A 19,549-nucleotide genomic window follows, 5' to 3' on the forward strand; every position below is an offset into this window, starting at 1 on the left:
ACGTCAGGAACCCCACAGGACCCTCCCCAGGGTGGCAGGAACCGGCTCCCACTGCTGACCCCATCAGTGGGTGTGGGGGCAACCGCAGCCCCAGCCCCGGCAGCACGATGCCCCGTGGCACTGGCACTGGCATCGCGACGGGGACGGGCCAGGGGACACCCTGGCACTCCTGGGGGTGCCCACACAGATGTCCTGGCTGGGGTCTCACCATGCAGCTCCGACAGCAGCCCCCCAGCTCGTCCTCCTCCTCTCCCAGCCCCTTGTCTGCATTAAACCCCCTTTGTACCCCTCGTGCCAAATCCTCCAGCACCGTCGTGCCAAATCCTCCGGCACCATCCAGCCGTGCAGCCCAAAATAACCACGGGCTCACCTGAGCCGGGGGGGGCGGGGGGCCAGGGCTGCCCGCCTGCCCTCATCCCACTGCTCCATATTAATGAGCCCCCTCCTCCTCCTCCTCCGGTGTCCGGCTGTGCAGTCGGGGCTGCTGCCATACCTGAGACGAGGCCACCGCCGCTCGGTGCCGGCCGCCCTCGCCATGGCCGGCTGCTCCCCCGTTCTCCAGCTCTGGCTCTTGCTCCAAGCCGCCTGCCTCTGCCTGGCCCAGATTGTAAGTCCTCGGCTTGGTCCCCCTCCGCGCCGGGCTGGGATGGGGGACAGAGAGGGGACGGTCCCCGTTTCCCCCCATTGCAGACGCTCGCTTGCAGTGCTGAGCACCCCTGGGACTTGTTGCTTATTTTCCCAGCACCTTTTGCTCGGTTTTTCCCGGGAAGGTCCCATGGTGGGGGGTGGGAGCAGCCCCCACAGCCCCGACCCACCGGGGACCTCTCTGTGCCGAAAGCTGCCCCCAGCCCCGCGGGACGGGGACAGGGCTGGGCTGCACGGCTTGGAGTTTGGGACTTGTTAGTTAAACAAGTTCAGTTTTATTTTCCCCTTTGGGCAGCAATCGGGGAGACTCTGCTGCTTCCCTCCCCAGCAGCCGCCAGATCTTCCGCCCCCCCATCACCTGGGAAAATGTTTATTTGCTGCTGCTTTGCTGGACGTGCTGCGGAGCCTGGTTGCGGGGGGCTGAGCGGGGCTGCGGGGGGCTCTGTCCTTCCCAGGGCTGTGCAGGGGCTTGCCGAGGGGCTGCGGGGAGGGATGCTGGTGGTGGAGGAGCTGGGGGCCGGGGGTCCCGGAGGTGCCTCTGGACTCACCCAGGGGCAGGAGAAAATCAATCAGAGAGAAGGAAGAGAAGGTGTCCCTCCGCTCCTCGGGGTGAGCGGGACAGGCAGTGATCCTCCTGGGATCACACTCGAAAAGAGAAAAACTCTCCCTCCCCTGCAACCCCCAAAATCAGATTTTTGTAACAGATTTGGGAAAAATCTGCCCATGCAGCTCCTGAGCTCCCTGCCGGCACGGACAGCCCGGCTACAGAGAGCTGGGGGAGCAGCTGCCTTCCTAAACCAGCCCCCCTGGGACGCCCGTGGGCTTGTGGTGGCAGGGTCTGGCCAGGGGAGCAGGATCCTGCCGGGGGACGTGGGAGCTCTTGGAACAAGGAACCATTTGGAAATCATTCGGGCAGGACAAAGGTGCCATTCATGGGTGCTCCCCGGTACGGGTGCTCGCTCCCACCCCGACCGCGGGGTTTGCTTCCAAGGCGAAGCCGGGGCTCTCCTAGTTCTGTGAACAAACCAGCAACACCTCTCATCCTTATACGCTTCACTTTAAAATAAATAAGCCTGGAAAGGCGCAGGAGTCGCAGGCGTGCGGCTCCAGCCAGCCCGTCTGGTTTTCATTTCCAGGAACACCAGGGGTTCAGTCTCGGGGATCGGAGTCTCTTCCCCGCAAGCGCCCCGTTAGGATAACAGAGATTTCTTTGCAAAGCTGCTCCTGCGGAGTCCTGTGCAAACCTCAGAGCTGGGGTCAGGCTGCTCGGGGCCGGCTGAATGGCGCTTTTGTGCGATGCTGCGGAGCGGTGCTGCGGGCAGCAGGCAGGCAGCCAGGCAGGCAGCCAGCCCGGCGCAGGCAGGAGTGCTCTCACAGAGGGGCTCGGGGTCCCCGTTTCATACCAGGGCTTTGGGCACCTAAATCCTGCCGGTGCTCTTGGAAATCCCAGTGCTGGGCTTGCACCCCGTGCCGAGAGGGGCCAAGCGCTGCCATCACCCTGTCGAGACCCGGCCAGGGCAGGAGCCCCGCGGGCACCAGGGCAGGAGGGAGCAACGATGGGGCAGAAACCTGGGAGGGAGCGGGGAGCTGGTCGTGCCAGGGTGGGGGGAGATTTCCCGGGTTTCTCCATCTGTGCCTTTTCCAGGGACACGGGGCCCGTGGGGAGGGGCAGAGCTCTGATGCCCTGGGGTGCTCGCTGCATCCCAGCCCTCCAGAGACGGGTCCCCAGCACATGTCGGCGGCGAGCGCCGTGCCCTGGGCTCCCTCTGACCACCATCATCTCTCGTGGTCCGGCTGCTCCTTCCTGACGTGGGTCCCGTTTTCTTTTCCCTTAGCGAGGGCCACCGGGAGAGCCCGGCCCACGAGGGCCCCCTGGTCCCCCAGGAGTGCCGGGAGCGGATGGCATCGACGTGAGTACGGCACGGCCGGGAACCTGTGCAGGCTGGAGGGAGGGAGGGAGGAGGGAGGGAGGGGACCCGCAGCACAAAGAGGGACATTGTGTCGGGGCAGAGGCTCGGCGGAGGGCAGGGGTGCCGATGCCGTACGGTTCCCGCATGGTGCTGCTCCCTGGCTGGGGCAGACGGGGCATCCCCAGCTTCCCCAGCTCTGCCGGTGGCCCTGGGCAGCAGCGATGGCCTGGGGCAGCACAGCTCCTGCACCGCAGCTCCGTCCACCTCCCCAGGACAGCAGCCCCTTGCCTCCTGACCGCCTTGGGAAATGGGGCCTGAGATGCTTTTTGGGGAGCACAGCGGCAGGCAGGTTTGGGTGCAGGGTGCTCGGGGCACCCTTGTCCTGGCAGCAGAGGATGCTCGGGGGGGGGGTCGGTGCAGGGATCAGCCCAGAGATGCCCAGCGAGGAGGGGGAGCTGGGGGTGTGGCGGGGAGCAGGACACCCGGGTTGGGTGCCCACAGAGCAGCGATGTGGCCAAGGGCTGTGGCGGGCGTCCGTGGCTCCCAGACCCTCCCCGGGGCTGTGGGGAGGGAGCCTGAACAGAAGGGAGATCTGTGCCCCAGCAGAAAGGACCCTTTCTCCAATAGTTATTTTAGTGCTATTTATACCCAGAACGGCCGCAGCCCTCCCACAACCCCAGCACAGCCCTCCCTTCTCAACGCCGGCCCCATCCTGACCTGGCTGCTGCGCTGGGGGATCCAGCATCTCGCTCCGGCTTGGGGAGGTGGATGGGAGACACAGGTCCTGAGCCCCCCGCGCTGCTGAGCCCGGCTCCGCGGGGTCACAGACCCCTTTTTATATCTTTCTTTCCTTTCCCCAGGGTGACAAAGGCTCTGCCGGAGCCCCCGGGTCCCCGGTGAGTACCCGTCCCTCCCCGCAGCTCACCCACGGTCTCACCCCTTCTGGAGGAGTTCCTTTCAATCTGCCCCCATGCCTCTTCTCTTTTAAAGGGTGCCAAGGGCGAGCCCGGAGCCCCCGGTCCAGACGGACCCCCAGGGAAGCCGGGCATCGACGTGAGTACCGACCCCCTGTCCCCCCGCAGCATGCCCGGCCGCAGCCCTCGGGTCCCAGCAGGGTCTCAGCAAACTCCTCCCCGGCACAGGGATCCTTTTCGGTCGCACCTAAGAAAGTGCCAAAATCCCTTCGTGCGGGAGCTGAAAGTACCTTTTGAACCACAGCAGGAAACGCAGGCAGAGCCCAGGCAGGGCTGCTGCCACCCCCTCCCACTGCCCCGGCTCCGAAAGCGCGTCCCCCCTCCGCCCCACGCAGGGTGAGAGCTGTGCCAGCGAAGCCGCGGCACCCACACCCCAGAACACAAAAAAGGCTTTTCCTTGTCCTTTACTGCAGTTGCTGTCCTGAGCCCTGGTTCAGCTCTCCTTTCCTCCAGAATGAATCTGGAGCAATGCTGTGACCCCCCGGAGCCACCCCCCGGCACCCACGTCCGTGACTTCCCCCGCTGTCCCCTCCCTGGCAGAAGCACGGCCAGGGCAGAGGCGGCAGGCAGAAAGGGGACGGAGCTGCCTCCTTGCCCTGCCTTGATGCCCTGATGCTCGCCGGCCGGCTCCTGGCCTCAGACTCCCCCGGCCGGGGTGCGCAGGGGTGCGTGACGGCCCCCGGGGAGGTTTGGGTTGGGTGCCTGCCCCCCAGCCCCAGCGCAGCGCTGCACCGGTAAGCGCCTGCGAGCGTCGGGCATTGACCCGCTCATCAGAAGGAAACCCAAGCTACAGGCTGCGCTTTTGTGTCTCTGGATGGTGCTTCATAAACCTTTTGGGGTTTATTCTTCAATAATAAATGAATAGAATAATAACTGTCATTACAAGCATGCATTATTCATCCAGGCTAATCTGCCTGCAGAAGAGTTCAGCTCCTTTGAATACGGATGCTGAGCAGAGCTGGGCTGAGCGAGGGACTCTCCACCCACGCCGTCCCCGTGTGCCCAGCAGCGTGCAGGATTTAGCCCGTGGGTGAAGCTCGAGCCATCAGCTGCAGGGATCCAAACCCCGGCACAGGCGCAGCCCCCGCCTGCACTGGAGCGGGGGACGGGGGAGCCGGGCAGTGACCCGGAGCTGATAGAAGCGGGATCACGGACAGACCAAGCTCCCCCCATGCCTCTGCCAGGGCTGGGTGTGCTGGATGTGCCCTGCGGTGCCAGGGTCCCTGCCGAGCCCCGGCGTGGGGTCTCGGAGCCGGGCAGCTCGCGGGGGCTGTGGAGCATGGCTGCAAGGCTCTCTGTGCCGTCGGGGCTGGGGTCCAGGTACGAGCTGCACCTCCGGGTTTGCTGCGTGATGTGCGCAGCAGCGACGAGCATGAATTCCCCACCAGTAAACCCTCAGCCCCTCGTGATGGAAAGAGCCGCAGCAAAACCGTCGGGCCAGAGAGCAGAAATGCTGGCAATAATCTCCCACCATCTCTCCTCTTGCAGGGCCTGACGGGAGCGAAAGGGGAGCCAGGGCCCATCGGTGGGCCAGGAATTAAAGTGAGTGAGGGGCTGCTCCGGGGCAGCTGCTCCGGGCTCCCACCCTCCCCTCCTGGAGCCCGCGGGGCCTGGCCAGGCTGGGACCAGCCCCGTCGCCACGGAGGGAATGCGCGGATGCAGGAATTGGGTGATGGAGTATTTGGCAACGAGGGGGCACCGAGGCTGGGTCCGGGGCGGGTGAATTTTGGCAGTTCACACAGCAGCGGAGAGGGGCTCGGTGGGGCCAGACCCTCCCATTTCGGCTCCTGACTCTCCCCTTCTGTCCCGGCAGGGCCAGCCCGGACTCCCAGGGCCACCGGGGCTCCCCGTGAGTATCTGCCTCTCCCGCGGGCACCGGTGATGCACCCACTCCTGGCTCCAGCGCCCGCTCCCTGAGCACCCACGAGCGGGGTGGGAGCAGAGTGGGGATCCAGCCTTAGCCCCCCCATCCACATCCTTGGTGGTGGCGTGGGCATTGTCCTGCTCAGGGCAGGGATGCTGGTGGTTTCAAGGGGGTTTGGAGAATTTCAACCAATTGTCTTTTTCTTCTTGTTGCAGGGCCCTTCGCTGCCAGGACCACCCGTAAGTGCTGCACTTGTGGGGCTGTGGGTGGCCGGGCCCCCGCTCTGGGTTGTGCTGGAAGAGCTCACATCTCAGCACCCCCAAAGGGGGGCTCTCAGGGCTCGATCTCTCTCACTCAGTGAATGTCTCTCTTCTCCTTAAGGGGCTTCCAGGCCAGGTTGGGCTTCCTGGAGAGATCGGAGCACTGGGACCCAAGGTGAGGAATCAGGAGGGGATGCGGGAAAACCTCCCCTCCTCACGCCAGCATCCGCTTCTCCGCACTTCGGGGCTCCTGGGGTAAACGGGGACGACCCTGTAATATGGGCGAGCAAGGTCCTACGGCGGGGACGGAGGGGTGATGGACCCTGTGCCTGCAGCCCGTTCGCCCAGCACTGTCCATCCCCTCCCAGCTCACGGCTGGGGGATGCCTGAGTGTGACAGCCTGGGTCTCTGGTGCTTCATCACCCCTCTCCACCCTGGCTCCAGCGGTACCTGCCGCCTCCCCACCCCTAAACCTCCTTTCCTGGGGTTGTTTTTTCCTAGGGTGACCCTGGACCCGATGGCCCGCAAGGTCCCCCAGGCCCTCCAGGGAAACCCGTGAGTATCTCCCCAATCATCAGCATTTTCTGCAGGAGGGAAAAAGTCCCCCAGCCCCTCAGCCCAAGGTTTGGGGCCAGGACTGGGGCTCTGGCACGCACCTCCCACGCTGTGCCTTGCTCCCCTCCCTCCCGGGTGTAACGTTCACCCCCCCTGTAAAATAGTGCTGACATTAAACCGTGGATGCTGACGGTCTCCTTCCCTCCAGGGCCCCCCAGGACACATCCAAGGACTGGAAGGCAGCGCGGATTTCTTGGTGAGAGCCGCCCTTCCCCTGTCCCTTCAGCAGGCCTTTGCAGGGTAACGGCAGCTGGAAGAGCCCGCGCTGCCCTGGCCTGAAGTACAGCCACCAGTGTAGTTTGGTAACTGGGGGCCCATAGAGTTGGGGGGGGGGGGAGCAGAGTCCCAGCCGAAACGATGCTGCGAGCGGTGGGTCCCCTGTGTCACTGCGCAGCCCGGCTTTGCCGCGCAGCGTGGGAGCCCGTCCTTCCCAGCACGGCTTCTCTGCAGCATCTGGGACCTTCCCCGACTCAACCCGTGTTTCTTCTTCCCCACCAGTGCCCGACCACCTGCCCGCCAGGTCCCAAGGGTCCCCAGGGACTGCAGGGACTGAAGGTAAGGGAACCCTGGAGCTGCCAGGGAGCGAACAGGGACCATCTCCTCCAGCATGCTGTGCCTGACCGGAGGAGCCTTCCCCGGTCTGGAGGCACGGGGAGCTCGGGAGCCGCTCTGCTCCTCTGGGAGCACAAGGACATGCATACACAGAGAGCCCTGGGGGAAAAGGCGCTGTGGGAGAGGTCCCCAGTGGCTCCCCAGCTCCTGCCAGCCCCTTCCCGGGGGGTGACACCCCGTGCCAAAGCCCCAGCTCCAGCCATGCCACTGCCCAGCTCCTCCGCTGCAAATCCCGGAGGGTTAAACCCAGCGGGCATCCGACCGCACGCCCTCACAGCTGTGGGATGCTGAGCCCCACCACGTCACCAGTGGGATGCTGAGCTCCACCACGTCACCAGCGGGCACCCCAGGGTGGGATGTTGTGGCCCGGGTGGCTCCAGGTGATGTGGCCATCAGGACTCTGCCTCGACCCTGCTGCTCTGCCCAGGGATGCTCATGATCTTCCTCTTCACCCTTAGGGACACAGAGGCCGCCCCGGTGCCCTCGGGGAGCCCGGCAGGCAGGGCAGGCAGGTGAGTGAGCTCTCCGGCAGCTTCCCAGAAGGAGCCAGGCGTGCCCGCCGCTGGGGCTGGACTGGAGGGCAGCGGGCCAGGGGAGAGAAAGGGGGAAGGAAAGAAAGAGGAGGGAGAGGGAGGAGGGAGATCCGGGGCTGGGAAATGGAGGGTGGAAGGGTGGTCTTCCCACGGTGGCTCCCTGGGGACACGCACCTATCCCCATCCCTGCCAGGTCCCAGGTGAGGGGGTTTTGGATCCCCAGGGTGGTTTGACCCCCGCTGCACCCCAACACTCACCTCTCTCCTCTCCATCCCTCCCCAGGGCCCCAAGGGTGACGTTGGCGTCTCCGGAGAACAAGGCGTCCCAGGCCCTCCGGTAACGTTTTCATTTCTCTTTGCTGCTCTGCCCCCCGGGTGCCCCAGGGGCTGGGGGCGGCTGGTTTGTGCTTGGCCCTGGACACCAGGGATGGGACATCAGTGTGTCCCTGCTCCCGGGGACCCACCGCTGGGACCGGAGTGAAACCTTCGTCCCATCCATCTCCCTCCTCCCAGCCACGGAGCCGCTGCCAGGAGGGTGGCAAAGCCGCATCCCAACGGAGACCTCCACGGTCCGTGCTGGCCCGGGCACCTCGGTTGTTAGCGCACGTTAACGTGACTAACTCAGCGGCTGGGGACGAATTGCTCATGTACATCGAGCCCCCCTTACCCCACCTGATCGGGGGCTGCAGTGCCCAGCTCACCATGGGGACGTGCGGATTAAAGCCGTTTGAGCTTGCCGAGCACTTTGAAGATGAAAAGTAATTAACGGGCTGAGCCCTTCGGTCCAGGAAAGGGCAAAACCGCTTTGAAGCCAAGAGCTTTGGTGGGGGAAGCAGCACCAGTTTGGGCCCGTTGCTGTTATCGAACTGACAGCTGGAAAAGCGCCTGGTGGGGGGGGCTGCAGAATTAGGAGCGAGTGGCGGGACTGAAATACCTCGCGTTTGGCAAAACCGGCCGATTTCCAGTACCGGCTTTTGCTTTAATTGCGGCTTCCCCCTGGGCTGCTCCTGGGGCCGTTTCCAGCTAAGCCGGCTGTTGTTTCCTTCCCCGCAGGGACCGCAGGGCCTGAGGGGTTACCCGGGGATGGCAGGACCCAAGGGCGAGACGGTAAGTGCCGGTGGGATGCAGGGGCGGCCGTGCCTGGCTCTGGGGTCAGGGGCACCAGCTCCCTGGGGCTGAGCCGTGGCGATGCTTCCCAGGCTGGAGGCTGCTTCCCCGGAGCATCGCTAACGTGGCTGGTGGGCCGTCCTGCGGAGCTGTACGCTGCCTCTTGCTAGTGGGGGCTGGGGGCTGAGGTTGGGATGGGAGGAATTGACCCCCGCCGTGTTCTCTCTGCAGGGTCCTGCTGGTTACAAGGGGATGGTTGGGACCATCGGAGCGGCCGGGCGGCCGGTGAGTGCCCTCCCTCATCCCCGGGGGCTGCGGGACGGGCAGGGACCCCATGCTTTGCTGCTCAGTCCCCATCTTTCTCCCCTCCAGGGCAGGGAAGGCCCCAAAGGACCACCTGGGGACCCTGGGGAGAGGGGAGATCTGGTAGGTAACCTGCCCACGCGGGGAGGGCGGTGCCGTGCCCCGTGCCATGTCAATGCCTCCTTTTCCCCAGCTCGGCCCCACTCCCCGGCACGGAGAGGGGCTCTGCCCGGGGTGCCCTCGAAGGGCATCTCCTCCTTCTCCCAGCTCCATCCCCTGCACCAACAATGCTTGCTCTCTCCTGCTCTAGGGTGGCCGTGGCATCAGGGGGCCCCAAGGAGACATCGGCCCCAAGGGGGAGAATGTAAGTACAGCCAGCGGCACCCGTGCCCCCACCTACTGCTGAGCCCCCTGCAAGGAGAAGGCCTCTCCGTCCTTCTCTGTCCTGTTTGGGACCACGCTGCGTCCCTACAGCCCGGCTCAGCGCAGGGCTGGGAGCGCCTGGCTGTGCTGGGAGCCCTGCTCCACGCAGGGCTGGAGCTTTCCTTTCCCTTCCCAGCCTTTTTTTGCCCCCACCACGAGCCTTTCAGTCCCTCTCAGAGGTGTCAGACCGAGTGACTTTTCCCCCTCTTGCAGGGTCTCCCGGGCATCGACGGCAAAGATGGCACCCCGGGTATCCCAGGCGTGAAGGTGAGCTGCCGCGGGTGGGGGCTGCTGGGTGCTGCCTGTGCCGGCAGCGTGGAACAGGCACACGCTGCCCTCGTACCAGTGCTTGCTGGAAATGATGGGGATGGCAAATGGCATACAGTCCTGGCTCTTGGTGTGGCATCTCCCGACTGGTGGAAGGTGGCTGTCCCCGTGGGGTCAAGGACAGTGTCCCCCTTTGGCCGGGATTCCCTTGTCCCACCCGTGGACACCCCGTTTCTGCACCCTTCTCCGCCATGCAGTAACAGTCTCTCTGTCCCTCGCAGGGCGGCGTGGGACAGGCTGGTCGCCCAGGGCTGCCGGGACACCGGGGCCAAGCTGTGAGTACGGGAGCATGGGATCCCCTCGCCCAGGCTGGTACCCCATTACCTGTGGGGTGGGACCCCCATCCCTGGGTTGTGCCAGGGTGCAGGGCCAGCGCCCAGCAGGGATGCTGCCTCCGGGCACGGGGACCCGGTAGGGTCGCTGCCTGCGGTGCCGTGCACAGGGTTTGATCCCGGCTTTGTTTCTGCAGGGCTTGCCAGGCCAGCCAGGAAGCAAAGGTGGCCCAGGAGATAAGGTGGGTCTGGGGCAGCTGGGGCCAGGGTCACCCCTCGGAGCGTGATGTGTCCCCCCCAGCCCCGCTCACCCCGCACGGCGCTGCGGCAGCCTCCGCACTCCATCCCTGAGCGCGCAGCCTTGTCCCCATGCCGTCCCCTCCCCTGTCTTCGCTGTCCCTGAACCGCCTGTGCCTCCTGTTCGCAGGGCGAAGTGGGTGCTCGGGGCCAGCCTGGCGTCACCGGTGCCCCGGGGCAGATCGTAAGTACAGCGATGTCACCACGTTCCTCCCGGGCACAGCCTGGGGGCCGCGCGCTCTTTCTTGTTCTTTTTTCCCTATTTGCTGTCAAACAGAAAGCAGAGTTGGGCACTTTACACCCCCCACCCCCCCAAAACCCTCCTCTTCCTCTGCCCCCGCAGCAGCTCCCTCACGGGGAAGCCCTTGGGGCCGCTTCTCCCGCCCCGTGCCCAGCACCTCCTTGGCCACCCGGTGCAGCGGCAGCCCTTCGTGCGGCTGCAGGGGACGAGGACGGGGCCATGCGTCCCTCGGGGAAGGATGAAGGGCAGATGATGGCATGTGAATGCGACAGAGAGGCAGCCGGTCTGGTTTTTATTTTTTTGCCCCCCTCTTAGGGTGAACCTGGACCTCGAGGTGAGCAGGGACCGCAGGGCGTCCCCGGGATGAAGGTGAGTCCGGGGTTCCGCGGGGTTTGCGGTGGTGCCGGGAGCTGCTCCTGACCCTTCTCTCTTCCCGGGTCTCCGCAGGGTGACCGGGGCGAGCGCGGCCTCGTGGGCCCCCCCGGCGAGCAGGGGAAAGCGGTGAGTCGCGCCCGCAGCCGGGCTGGGAAACGGGCTTCGCCTCGCCATGGCTTGGGGATGCTCAGCCCCGGGTGTGCGCTGGGGAGGAGGGACGGGGGCACAGCTGGGGGCACAGCTGGCACCGCCTGCACGGACCTCTCATTTGGTTACGGCCGGGGTCGGTCACGCGCCCCGTCCCGCTGTGCCTGGCTGCCGGGCGAGGGATTAGCCAACGGGCAAATAGCGCGGGGATTAGCGGTCCCGGGGCCGCGCTGGGTTTGCAGCCCCAGCCGGGAGAAGAATTCCTCCCAGCCCGGGGAGAGCAGGGAGGCTGCCCGGCCCCCCTTGGAACCTTTCCCGGGGTGGAAAAATGGCCAAAAAGTGACTTTTGTCCCTCTGGCTTCCTGGGGGCCAGGGCCCTGTCCCTGGCGAAGCCCCCCTCTATGTCGGTGGAGGGGAGGCTCCTCCATCACTTTCTGCCCTGGCCCCAGAAAGGCCGGATTCGGGGCAGGTTGGGATGCTGCGGGGCAGACTGAGCTGCTGGAGGGGATGGGGAACTGCCCGTGCATCTCCTTTCCTTGGAGAGGATGCTCCAATGGGGGAGTGGGGTCTTCCCACGGGCTCTTCTCACTCATTTTTCTCTTTTTTTCCCCCTTACCTCGATCTCCAGGGGCCCAAGGGTGAGCAGGGTCCACCGGGGATCCCAGGACCCCAAGGCTTGCCGGGAGTCAAAGGAGACAAGGTGAGTGCTCCTGGGTGCAGGGGACAGGCTGCTCTGGGGTCCGGCTCAGGGAAGCTGCGCTGAGCTGATCCCCCCCCCTCTCCTTTCTCCAGGGCTCCCCAGGGAAAACTGGCCCCAAAGGCAGCACCGTGAGTACAGCACCCTCTTGCCTGGGCTGGGGGATCGGTGGGGAATCACTGACGCCCATGTTTAACAGAGTTGGCACCCATCTCTGGAGGGGGCTGACACCCACTGGCACCAGGCGCTTTCTCCGTCGATAACCCCCAGCGTCCCGGTCGAGTGCGGCAGTTGGAAAGGGGGTTAAAGCGGCTGCGGAGGAAGCGGGTGCTGGCGGTGAAGGGTCACATCTCTCCTTGCCTTTCCTCTAGGGAGACCCCGGTGTTCATGGCCTCGCAGGGCTGAAAGGAGAGAAGGTGGGTCCCTGCAGATGGTTCCTGGGTGGGGTGGAAGAACGTGGGCTGGATGTGGGTCCCTGCCTGTGCTGGGGTCTCCTGCCTGGCCTGGCCCCGGGCACCGCAGCATTGCACCCCAGCACAGCCGCGGGGCGCTCCGGGGCGGGGGGTACCTGTGCCTCCCCCGCAGCTGTAGCTCCAAATTCGTGCTGTCTCCCCATCACGTTTTTTGTGTCCTCTGTCCCCAGGGTGAATCAGGCGAGCCGGGGCCAAAGGGACAGGTGAGTGACTGGGGGTTTGGGAGCGAGGGGCTCCCTGCACCTCTGCGCTGGGTGGTTCTGCGGGACCCTCAGCTGGAGGCGATCCTCCTGACAAAGGCAGCGGTGCTCCCCGGAGCTGCTGCATGCGGCACGCTGGTCACCTGGGAAAGTATTTTCACTGGCGATGGGCTTCAGCGACCACGTTCAGCCCTGGAATCGGGTTCAGACCCTGTTTTGGGCTCAGAACCCAGCTGCAGCAGTTGGTACTGGAAGTCCTTGGGGTCTCAGGGTGCAGCCCCTGTGCTCAGGATGGGGCTGAGCTCCCTGATCCTGACACCGCTCTCCATCCCCACGGCAGCAAGGTATCCAGGGTGAGCTCGGCTTCCCCGGCCCCTCGGGGGATGCAGGTGCACCCGGCGTGCGAGGCTACCCGGGACCCCCTGGCCCACGAGGACTCGTCGGGGAGCGCGGCGTGCCGGGGATGCCCGGCCAGCGGGGCGTAGCGGTGAGTACCCCCAGCACCCCACATCCCCTCCTCACCTCCTGCACCGCGTAGGTGGTGACCTGGGGGCTGCCACCATCAGCTTGTTCAGCTCTGCAGCTGAATTGCCCCCGACCTTTTCTTACCAAACAATTCCTCTGGGAAACGGCTGCCGTTCCGCTCGGGACCTGCGAGCGCTCCCCCATGAGCTCTCCAAGAGGGCTGAGCTGGGTTCCCACCTCTCTAGAAGAGTTCTTTATTTCTCACTGTATATAGCACCAGCAGCAGGTTTAGCTCCAATATGTATCTTTACGGCCCGCCCAGGGGACAGAATTTTTCCCTATAAGCCTCCTTTAGCCTTGCGAAACGGGGCTGCAGAAAGCGCCATGAGGACGTTGCAGCATGGTGGGGCATGGCGTGAGCCGGGGCTGCAGCGCTGGTACTGGGACCAGACGGGAAGCAAAAAGGGTTGGGAAGGTGGCATCAGGTGTGGGGAGGTGCTCTGGACCGGGGGGGCAGGAGGGGGCAGGATGGGACCAGCTCTAGGGGTGCAGATAAGGACAGAAGGAGCAATCTCCCTTTACAGCATGTCCCTCTTCTCACCGCTGGCAGGGCCGGGACGCTGGGGACCAGCACATCGTTGACGTGGTCCTGAAGATGCTGCAAGGTGAGGGGGTGAGAGAGGCACCTCCGGCCGCGTGGCTGGCACCGCGTCCCGTCCCACACCGGCCTCTCTCTGCCCTACAGAGCAGCTGGCGGAGGTGGCGGTCAGCGCCAAGAGAGCAGCCCTGGGTGGAGTCGGTGCCATGGGACCCCCCGGACCCCCCGGTCCCCCAGGGCCACCCGGTGAGCAGGGCCCGCACGGACCCATGGGACCTCGAGGCGTCCCCGGCATCCTGGGTGCTGCTGGGCAGATCGGCAACATAGGACCTAAAGGTAGGCGGTGGGTGGCCATACCCACACCGTGACGGGCAAAAATCCTCCTCGGGGCTGACCCTGCCTCCTCCTGCCACACTCGTCCCTCGCCTCAGTCCCTGGGCAGGGGCGGCCCCCTCCCCTCCCGGGACCGTGTTTCCCGCTGCGGCCCCAGCAAGCTGTTCCCCCGTTTCTTTCCCCGCAGGGAAGCGAGGTGAGAAGGGCGAGCGAGGAGAAGCTGGTCGTGGCCACCCAGGCATGCCGGGTCCCCCGGGGATCCCAGGTAAGTCCCTCTACCCCCGACACAGGGCAGGCAGCGGCGGGTCCCCGCAGCCCCCGTGCCCCTTGGCGATGACGCACCCAGCAGCGGCTTGGGACCTTCTGGCCCATCCTCGCAAACCTGCCCAGATTCATTGCGCAAATCTCCAACTTCACAAGCTGGAGGCAGCACCCTTTGCTGCCTCCTGGCCCCTCGGTATCGCTCGCTCACTGCGCCGCTCTGCTAACGCAACCCCAATCCTCACCGGTGCAGTTTCCCACGCCCTGGTCCCTGCTCTGCTCCGGCAAAGGCTGGGCTCAGCACCCACAAGCACAGCATGCACGTACCCGCTGATGGCCACGCTCCCGTTGCAGGTCTCCCCGGCATCCCCGGCCACGCACTCGACGGCAAAGCTGGGGAGCGTGGCGTGCCGGGTTCCCCGGGAGAGGCTGGCCGGCCGGGCTTGCCCGGTCCCACCGGCTTGCCAGGGTTTTGCGAGCCAGCCGCCTGCCTGGGAGCCTCGGCGTACGCTGCCGCGCGCCTGACGGAGCCGGGGGCCGTCAAGGGACCCGTCTACTGAGGAGGCACCGGCACCGCGGCAGACCCGGCTGGCAAACCCACGCCGGGGCTGGCAGCAAAGAGACCAGAAAACTGCAAATCCGTAGGGAGCGACCTCTGCCCGTCCCGGCTGCGGGAGGGCGCTGGGCTCGGGGCAGCTGCCGGGGGGGGAGACGCAGCCTCGGGAATTTAATTTGGTGTAGGTATCACCCCCCTCCCACAGCCCAGGGGACGGGGGAGAATAAAGAGAAGTCACCCCGAGTCCTGTCCTCGTTACTGGGGTTCGTTACCTGCCCCCTCTATCCGTCCTCTGCTCCCTGTGCCCCTTCCCAAGGAAATAAATTGTCTTTTATACAAATCCTCTTACTCTGTTATGTCCTGCTTGGTGCTGAATTGGCTCATTGCTGATTTCCCTTTTGTCCTTTTTTTTTTTTTTTAAAAAAAAAACCAACCCAAAACAAAAATTGTGGTTTGATTATTTAAAGACTTGCCAGATCCAGCCTCGTTCACTGCTGGGCACTCACAGAGCTGTAAATCTTTGTAAAATAGGATTATTTTATAACTATGAGTAGAAAAACACCAACTTTTTAAAAACTGGAAAATAAAAATGAGATGGATTGTTAATAAACTGAAATGACACGTTGATTTCTTTGAATCAAACCAAGACTATACCGGTGGGGGGGGGTTATTATTTGAGGGCTGAAGTTAGTTTTCCTGTTGTTTCAAGCCCCTTATTGGGTGTCTCAATTACTCATTCCCATCCTTGGGGACGATTTCAGCCTCTCAATAAGTTTCTTAAGCAAAAGGTCCTTTTTTCCCCTCTTGCACCACTGCAAACGTGCAGAGGAATTTGCCTCCCCTGAGCCCCCCGTGTCAGAAGCTGAGCAAATTTGCCAGAAATTCATCGGGCACCCTCAAATAAGACCAAGTCCACCCGAGCCCCCTCGCAATCAAGCGGGCCACTAAACTATTAGCAGCATTGCAAAAGGTATCGATCTCTTAATAGTTAAAAAGGAGGCCTGCAGCTCTAACAGGATCCGCAGGTGTCTCTCTCATTATTGCCATCGACGGCAGAAAGGATTAAAGCTGTGCGGCAGGAGCAATGGGGCTTCGCTTTGTAAGATAAATAAAAATCAATTTTTGTTTATTAGCAAAGCATGTTCGGCTTGGCAGGGTAACAAATCCCGGGGAGAGGCGGTGGGAAAGGCTGCTCTGTGCCGCAGGAGGGACCCAGCCATCGCTGCCACCCGCAAATCTCAGCCAAAACGGGGCTGCGGTGGGACGGGGCTCAGCACCCCGGGGGGTGCTTCAGCTGGAGGGGGCTCATCCTGCAAGGGCCAGGTCCGAGCCCAGCACCGTGTGCTCTTCCCTCCCCATACGCACCTCATGGTACGGTAGAGCATTTTCCCGTATGGATCCTCACGTGTCCCCAGAGTCCTCAGAAGGGGCCTGTACTCGTTCTCCGTTTAAATTCCCTTCTCCGTGCCCTTTGCGAACCGCTGCCTTGTCACTTCCCGTGCAATCAGCTAACTTTAAGGGGACTGTCTTCTATTAAAAAAAAAAATTGGAAGAGAAATGCAAATGTTTTATTTGCAAGTTGGAATTTAATCAAGGAATTAAGAAGGCTGTATATTAATTAGGGGCCAGACTCCGGTTGTTTCCAATGAGTGGCAAACCCGCTCCGAATCTGCCTCTTCATCAGAGCCCTCATAAATATTCATCCACTAAACAGCAGCTTGGATGCCATTACAGGGACGAGAGCGATTGAAACCCAAGTATCTGTGGAAATGAAACAGCTGGAAAGCGTCCAATCTCTGCCCAAATAATAACAAATCATTATTAGGAGAGGTGAAGAACTCGCCCTGTCGAGCACTTGTCTCCCTTTCTGGAGAAACGGGGAGATTCATCCTAATTCTGTCTGGGGAGGCATTCAGGTTATTAAACCCCTTCGGGACAGCCCGCAGCTGGGCTTTGCCCCGGGTTCCAGCTGTGCTGCACATCTGGGGCCACATCCTGGCAGCACAGCCCAAACATATATATATATATATATATATATTTATTTTGTTTGCCCACGAGAGGGAGCTGCCTGCCCGCCGAATCCCCCTCTGCCCAGGGAGCCCCCACCGGGCTCTCGCCACCGGACCCGGTTTTATCGCCGGCGGGGGCTGGCTGCAGGGCTGCACCCCCTGCTTTGGGGGGGGGGGGGGGGGGGCGAAAGGGTGAACCCCACCTTGCTCGGCCGCTTCCCCCCTCCCAGATGAATGCGACACCGGTGGAAGGGAGCCGGGGCGCAGGGGTTTGCTGCAGGGACCTTGGTACAAGGAGGGTCCGAGGGGCGAGAGCGGGGAGAGGCCACTTCCAAGGAAAAGCGTCCACCGGGCCTGCGGAAGGTCCTGGGCTGCTGGGAGGATGCGGGGTCCTCTCCAAGAAGCCCAGGGGCTCCTCGCACCCCAACGCGCGCATCCCCCGGCAGGGCTGCCTGGGCAGGGACGGAGCAAGTGCTCCAGCACAGCCAGGGACTTGGGTCTGGCTGCCCTCGCTGCTGTTCAGAGCCGCGCGCGGCCTCCCCAAAGGTGCTGAGCTCCATTGGCGAGAGGCAGCTCGACCTTCAGCGGGCATCCGTGCTCCCCAGCCGCATCCCAGGAGATGCTGCAGGGCAGGCGCAGCTACCGCCAGGTTCCGCGCAGCCTCGCAGGTCGGGGGCTGGCAAGGCCAGTGTCTGGGAAGATTAAGAAGATTAGGTTTTAATTAAAGTGCCAAGGAAGCAGCTGTCTGGAGCTCTTGCTCTTTGTTCTCTCCCACCTGCTCACATCTGAATTTGACATCGCGGATTCTGCTGCGGACGGGGCCGTGGGGAGCCAGCCCAGCTCCTCGTCACCTCGCGGGTCCCACTGGTCACGGGCAAAGGGGCTTCTGGGCTACGCAGCTCCCGTGAGGCACGGCGGCAGAGAGCAGCCCGATCTAGTCACTGTCCCCAGTCGTTCAAACATCAGGGGCTGGGCCATGGCCAGCTGCGGTTTATTTTCAAAGCAAAAATGTGTGGAATCTTTTAAAATTATTTTGAAGGGTTTAAGAACCTGCTCCCAAGCTTGTCCCTGCAGCTCCAAAGGCTCCAGAAACATGAAGGTGTTGAGTCGAGCATCTTCACGTGGCTTTCACACGATGTGAAAGACAGAAGGGAAGAAAGGCAAGGAAATCAAGGCAGACCCCTTCAGGGTCACACCAATCGCCCCGCTGGGCCTGCCGACACCTCCTGCAAGAGAGTCGCAGCATTTGTTCTCTTCCCCTCTCCTTTGAAAGCTTTGGGGGAAAAAAAAAAAAAAAAAGGACCAATTTCTGTAGCCCAGAGTAATTAGGGGGGCTCTGTTTCCTGCCATCCAAGGCTGATGAGGCTGGCAGCAGTTTGCATTTGGACAAGCAGCACTTGTTCCACTCCGGGGCCACGTGCACCATTGTTGCAGCTGGATGCGGCACGTGCTATCGGTGCCCCGGCACGGCCCTGGCAGGAGGCAGCGGAACAGCTCCCTTCCAGCCGGAGGGGAGAAACCCACCCGCACAGCTCAGGGCAGCCGGAAAGTCCCGGCAGTGGCCGGGAGACAGGACATCCATCCATGGATCCCACCCTCTCATGGACCACCCTTGTACACGATGGGCTTTTCATCTCTGGGACATCCCTAGCAGAGCATTGCCAAGAGGAGGCATCGCCTCCTGCATCGTTGTCCGTGGTCACCCATCAGCATCCTCCTCACATCCCACCCCGGTGACATTTCTGCGGCGCAGAGGCCACCAGATGTGCCCGTGGCGAGGGGCAGCACTGCCGCATGAATAATTCACAGAATGAGATAAAAGTTTCCTTGAGCAAGCTGATGCATTGATTAGACCAAATTGCCTCCCTCACCCTCGAGGAGGTAAAAATGAGCTAATCACCGTTTGTTCTCTCTTGATAGATGATTAACCACAAATTAGAATATTAAACAGAGGACTTTGGGTACGTAAATTAACAGCTGAGAACTAAGTTAATTATTGGAGGAGCCATAAAACTGCTTATTTTTATTCTTGGATTATTGTTTGATGTTTTTGCCTGTTAAAAAGAAGGAGTTATTTTTAAAATGGCTTGTTCTGCTACTTGTGGCCAGAAGCACCCTACGTAGCTGCACCAGCCGGGATACTCAGGGTAAACGCATCTCGTGCTCCATCAGCAGCATACGGGGGAAATCAATCTGGTGAACGACGCTGCCAGCCCTGCCCGTGTCCTGCGGGCAGGATGCCCCAAGCCAGGACAGGCAGGGTGCCCAAGGGGCACACGGGCAGCTGGAGGAGCTGATCCTACTTCTCAAGGAAAAGGTCAAATTTGGAAACTGGCTCTACCCAAAAAAAGTGACGAGACTCTTGCAGACTGGGGACACGGCAATACGGTGTCTCAGGGAATTAACTTCGTTAATAGCCCATTCATTTAAATGTAAATGGGGAGCCTGGCTGATATAACGAGGCTGGGAAATCTTATTACAGACCAAATCAAAGGTTTGTGGGTGAGGGAGTGGGCCTGAGTGTGAGATAGGGGCTTCCAGGGGGAGAAACGTGCGGCGGGGGGTTTGTACGCAGGCAGCAAACACAGGCGGGAAGGGCGGCCTTGGGGTTAGAGCAGTGCTGGAGGCAGGACAGGAGGGGTCAGTCCCTGCCCTTACTGGGTGCACGTCCCCAAGACCTCGCTGCGGGGTTCGGGGCCGGCAATCGCTCCGAGGCAGATGCTGCTGAACGGGCTCCTTGCAAGCAGCTCCGTTCCTCGTTCCTCTCTGCTTTCAATTAGCGGTGCCAGCCGCGGCGGTGGCAGCAGGTCCCTGGCACGGGGGGTGCTCGCCGGGGCGCACGCTCCTCCTTTGGAGGGGTCCTGCCACGCTGCTCCCGAACCCGGCAAAGGAGGAAGGAGCACACTGACAAAAGGCTGATTTAATTACTGGAATTGTTCTGATTACAGCCTGCAAACACTGTTATCTTGTAATTATTGCCAAGAACATGCCATTAGTACATGATTAAACACAACGTCTTGTGGGCTGCTAGCTGATTGTCTGATGCCTTATGA

The 19,549-nt window shown here is 62.5% G+C and overlaps 2 protein-coding genes across 2 annotated transcripts in view; both read left to right on the forward strand.

Moving 5' to 3' along the window:
* RIMS3 (regulating synaptic membrane exocytosis 3) overlaps positions 1-19,549 on the forward strand; it is a 128,342-nt gene that overhangs the window by 44,527 nt on the left and 64,266 nt on the right. The gene's annotated exons all lie outside the window — the stretch shown is intronic.
* On the forward strand, positions 434-14,920 carry COL9A2 (collagen type IX alpha 2 chain). The gene is made up of 32 exons (XM_054802287.1): positions 434-607; positions 2,481-2,555; positions 3,416-3,451; positions 3,546-3,608; positions 5,018-5,071; positions 5,343-5,378; positions 5,609-5,632; positions 5,775-5,828; positions 6,155-6,208; positions 6,417-6,464; positions 6,767-6,823; positions 7,339-7,392; positions 7,696-7,749; positions 8,466-8,519; positions 8,751-8,804; positions 8,892-8,945; positions 9,133-9,186; positions 9,459-9,512; positions 9,794-9,847; positions 10,042-10,086; positions 10,272-10,325; positions 10,698-10,751; positions 10,830-10,883; positions 11,533-11,604; positions 11,697-11,732; positions 11,973-12,017; positions 12,245-12,277; positions 12,615-12,761; positions 13,350-13,404; positions 13,485-13,673; positions 13,858-13,935; positions 14,286-14,920. The coding sequence occupies exons 1-32, from the start codon at positions 434-436 to the stop codon at positions 14,489-14,491; spliced, it is 2,175 nt and encodes a 724-aa protein (XP_054658262.1). The 3' UTR covers positions 14,492-14,920.

The sequence above is a fragment of the Grus americana genome, chromosome 23 (genome assembly GCF_028858705.1).
Source record: "Grus americana isolate bGruAme1 chromosome 23, bGruAme1.mat, whole genome shotgun sequence".
Taxonomy (NCBI): domain Eukaryota; kingdom Metazoa; phylum Chordata; class Aves; order Gruiformes; family Gruidae; genus Grus; species Grus americana.

What these genes read in the sequence shown, in the direction of transcription:
- COL9A2 (XM_054802287.1), top strand. Translation starts at nt 434, where the DNA reads ATGAGCCCCCTCCTCCTCCTCCTCCGGTGTCCGGCTGTGCAGTCGGGG. An exon ending in CGGGACACCGGGGCCAAGCT is followed by an intron (nt 9,848 to 10,041) that starts GTGAGTACGGGA and finishes TTGTTTCTGCAG; the next exon opens with GGCTTGCCAGGCCAGCCAGG. An exon ending in CCGGTGCCCCGGGGCAGATC is followed by an intron (nt 10,326 to 10,697) that starts GTAAGTACAGCG and finishes CCCCCCTCTTAG; the next exon opens with GGTGAACCTGGACCTCGAGG.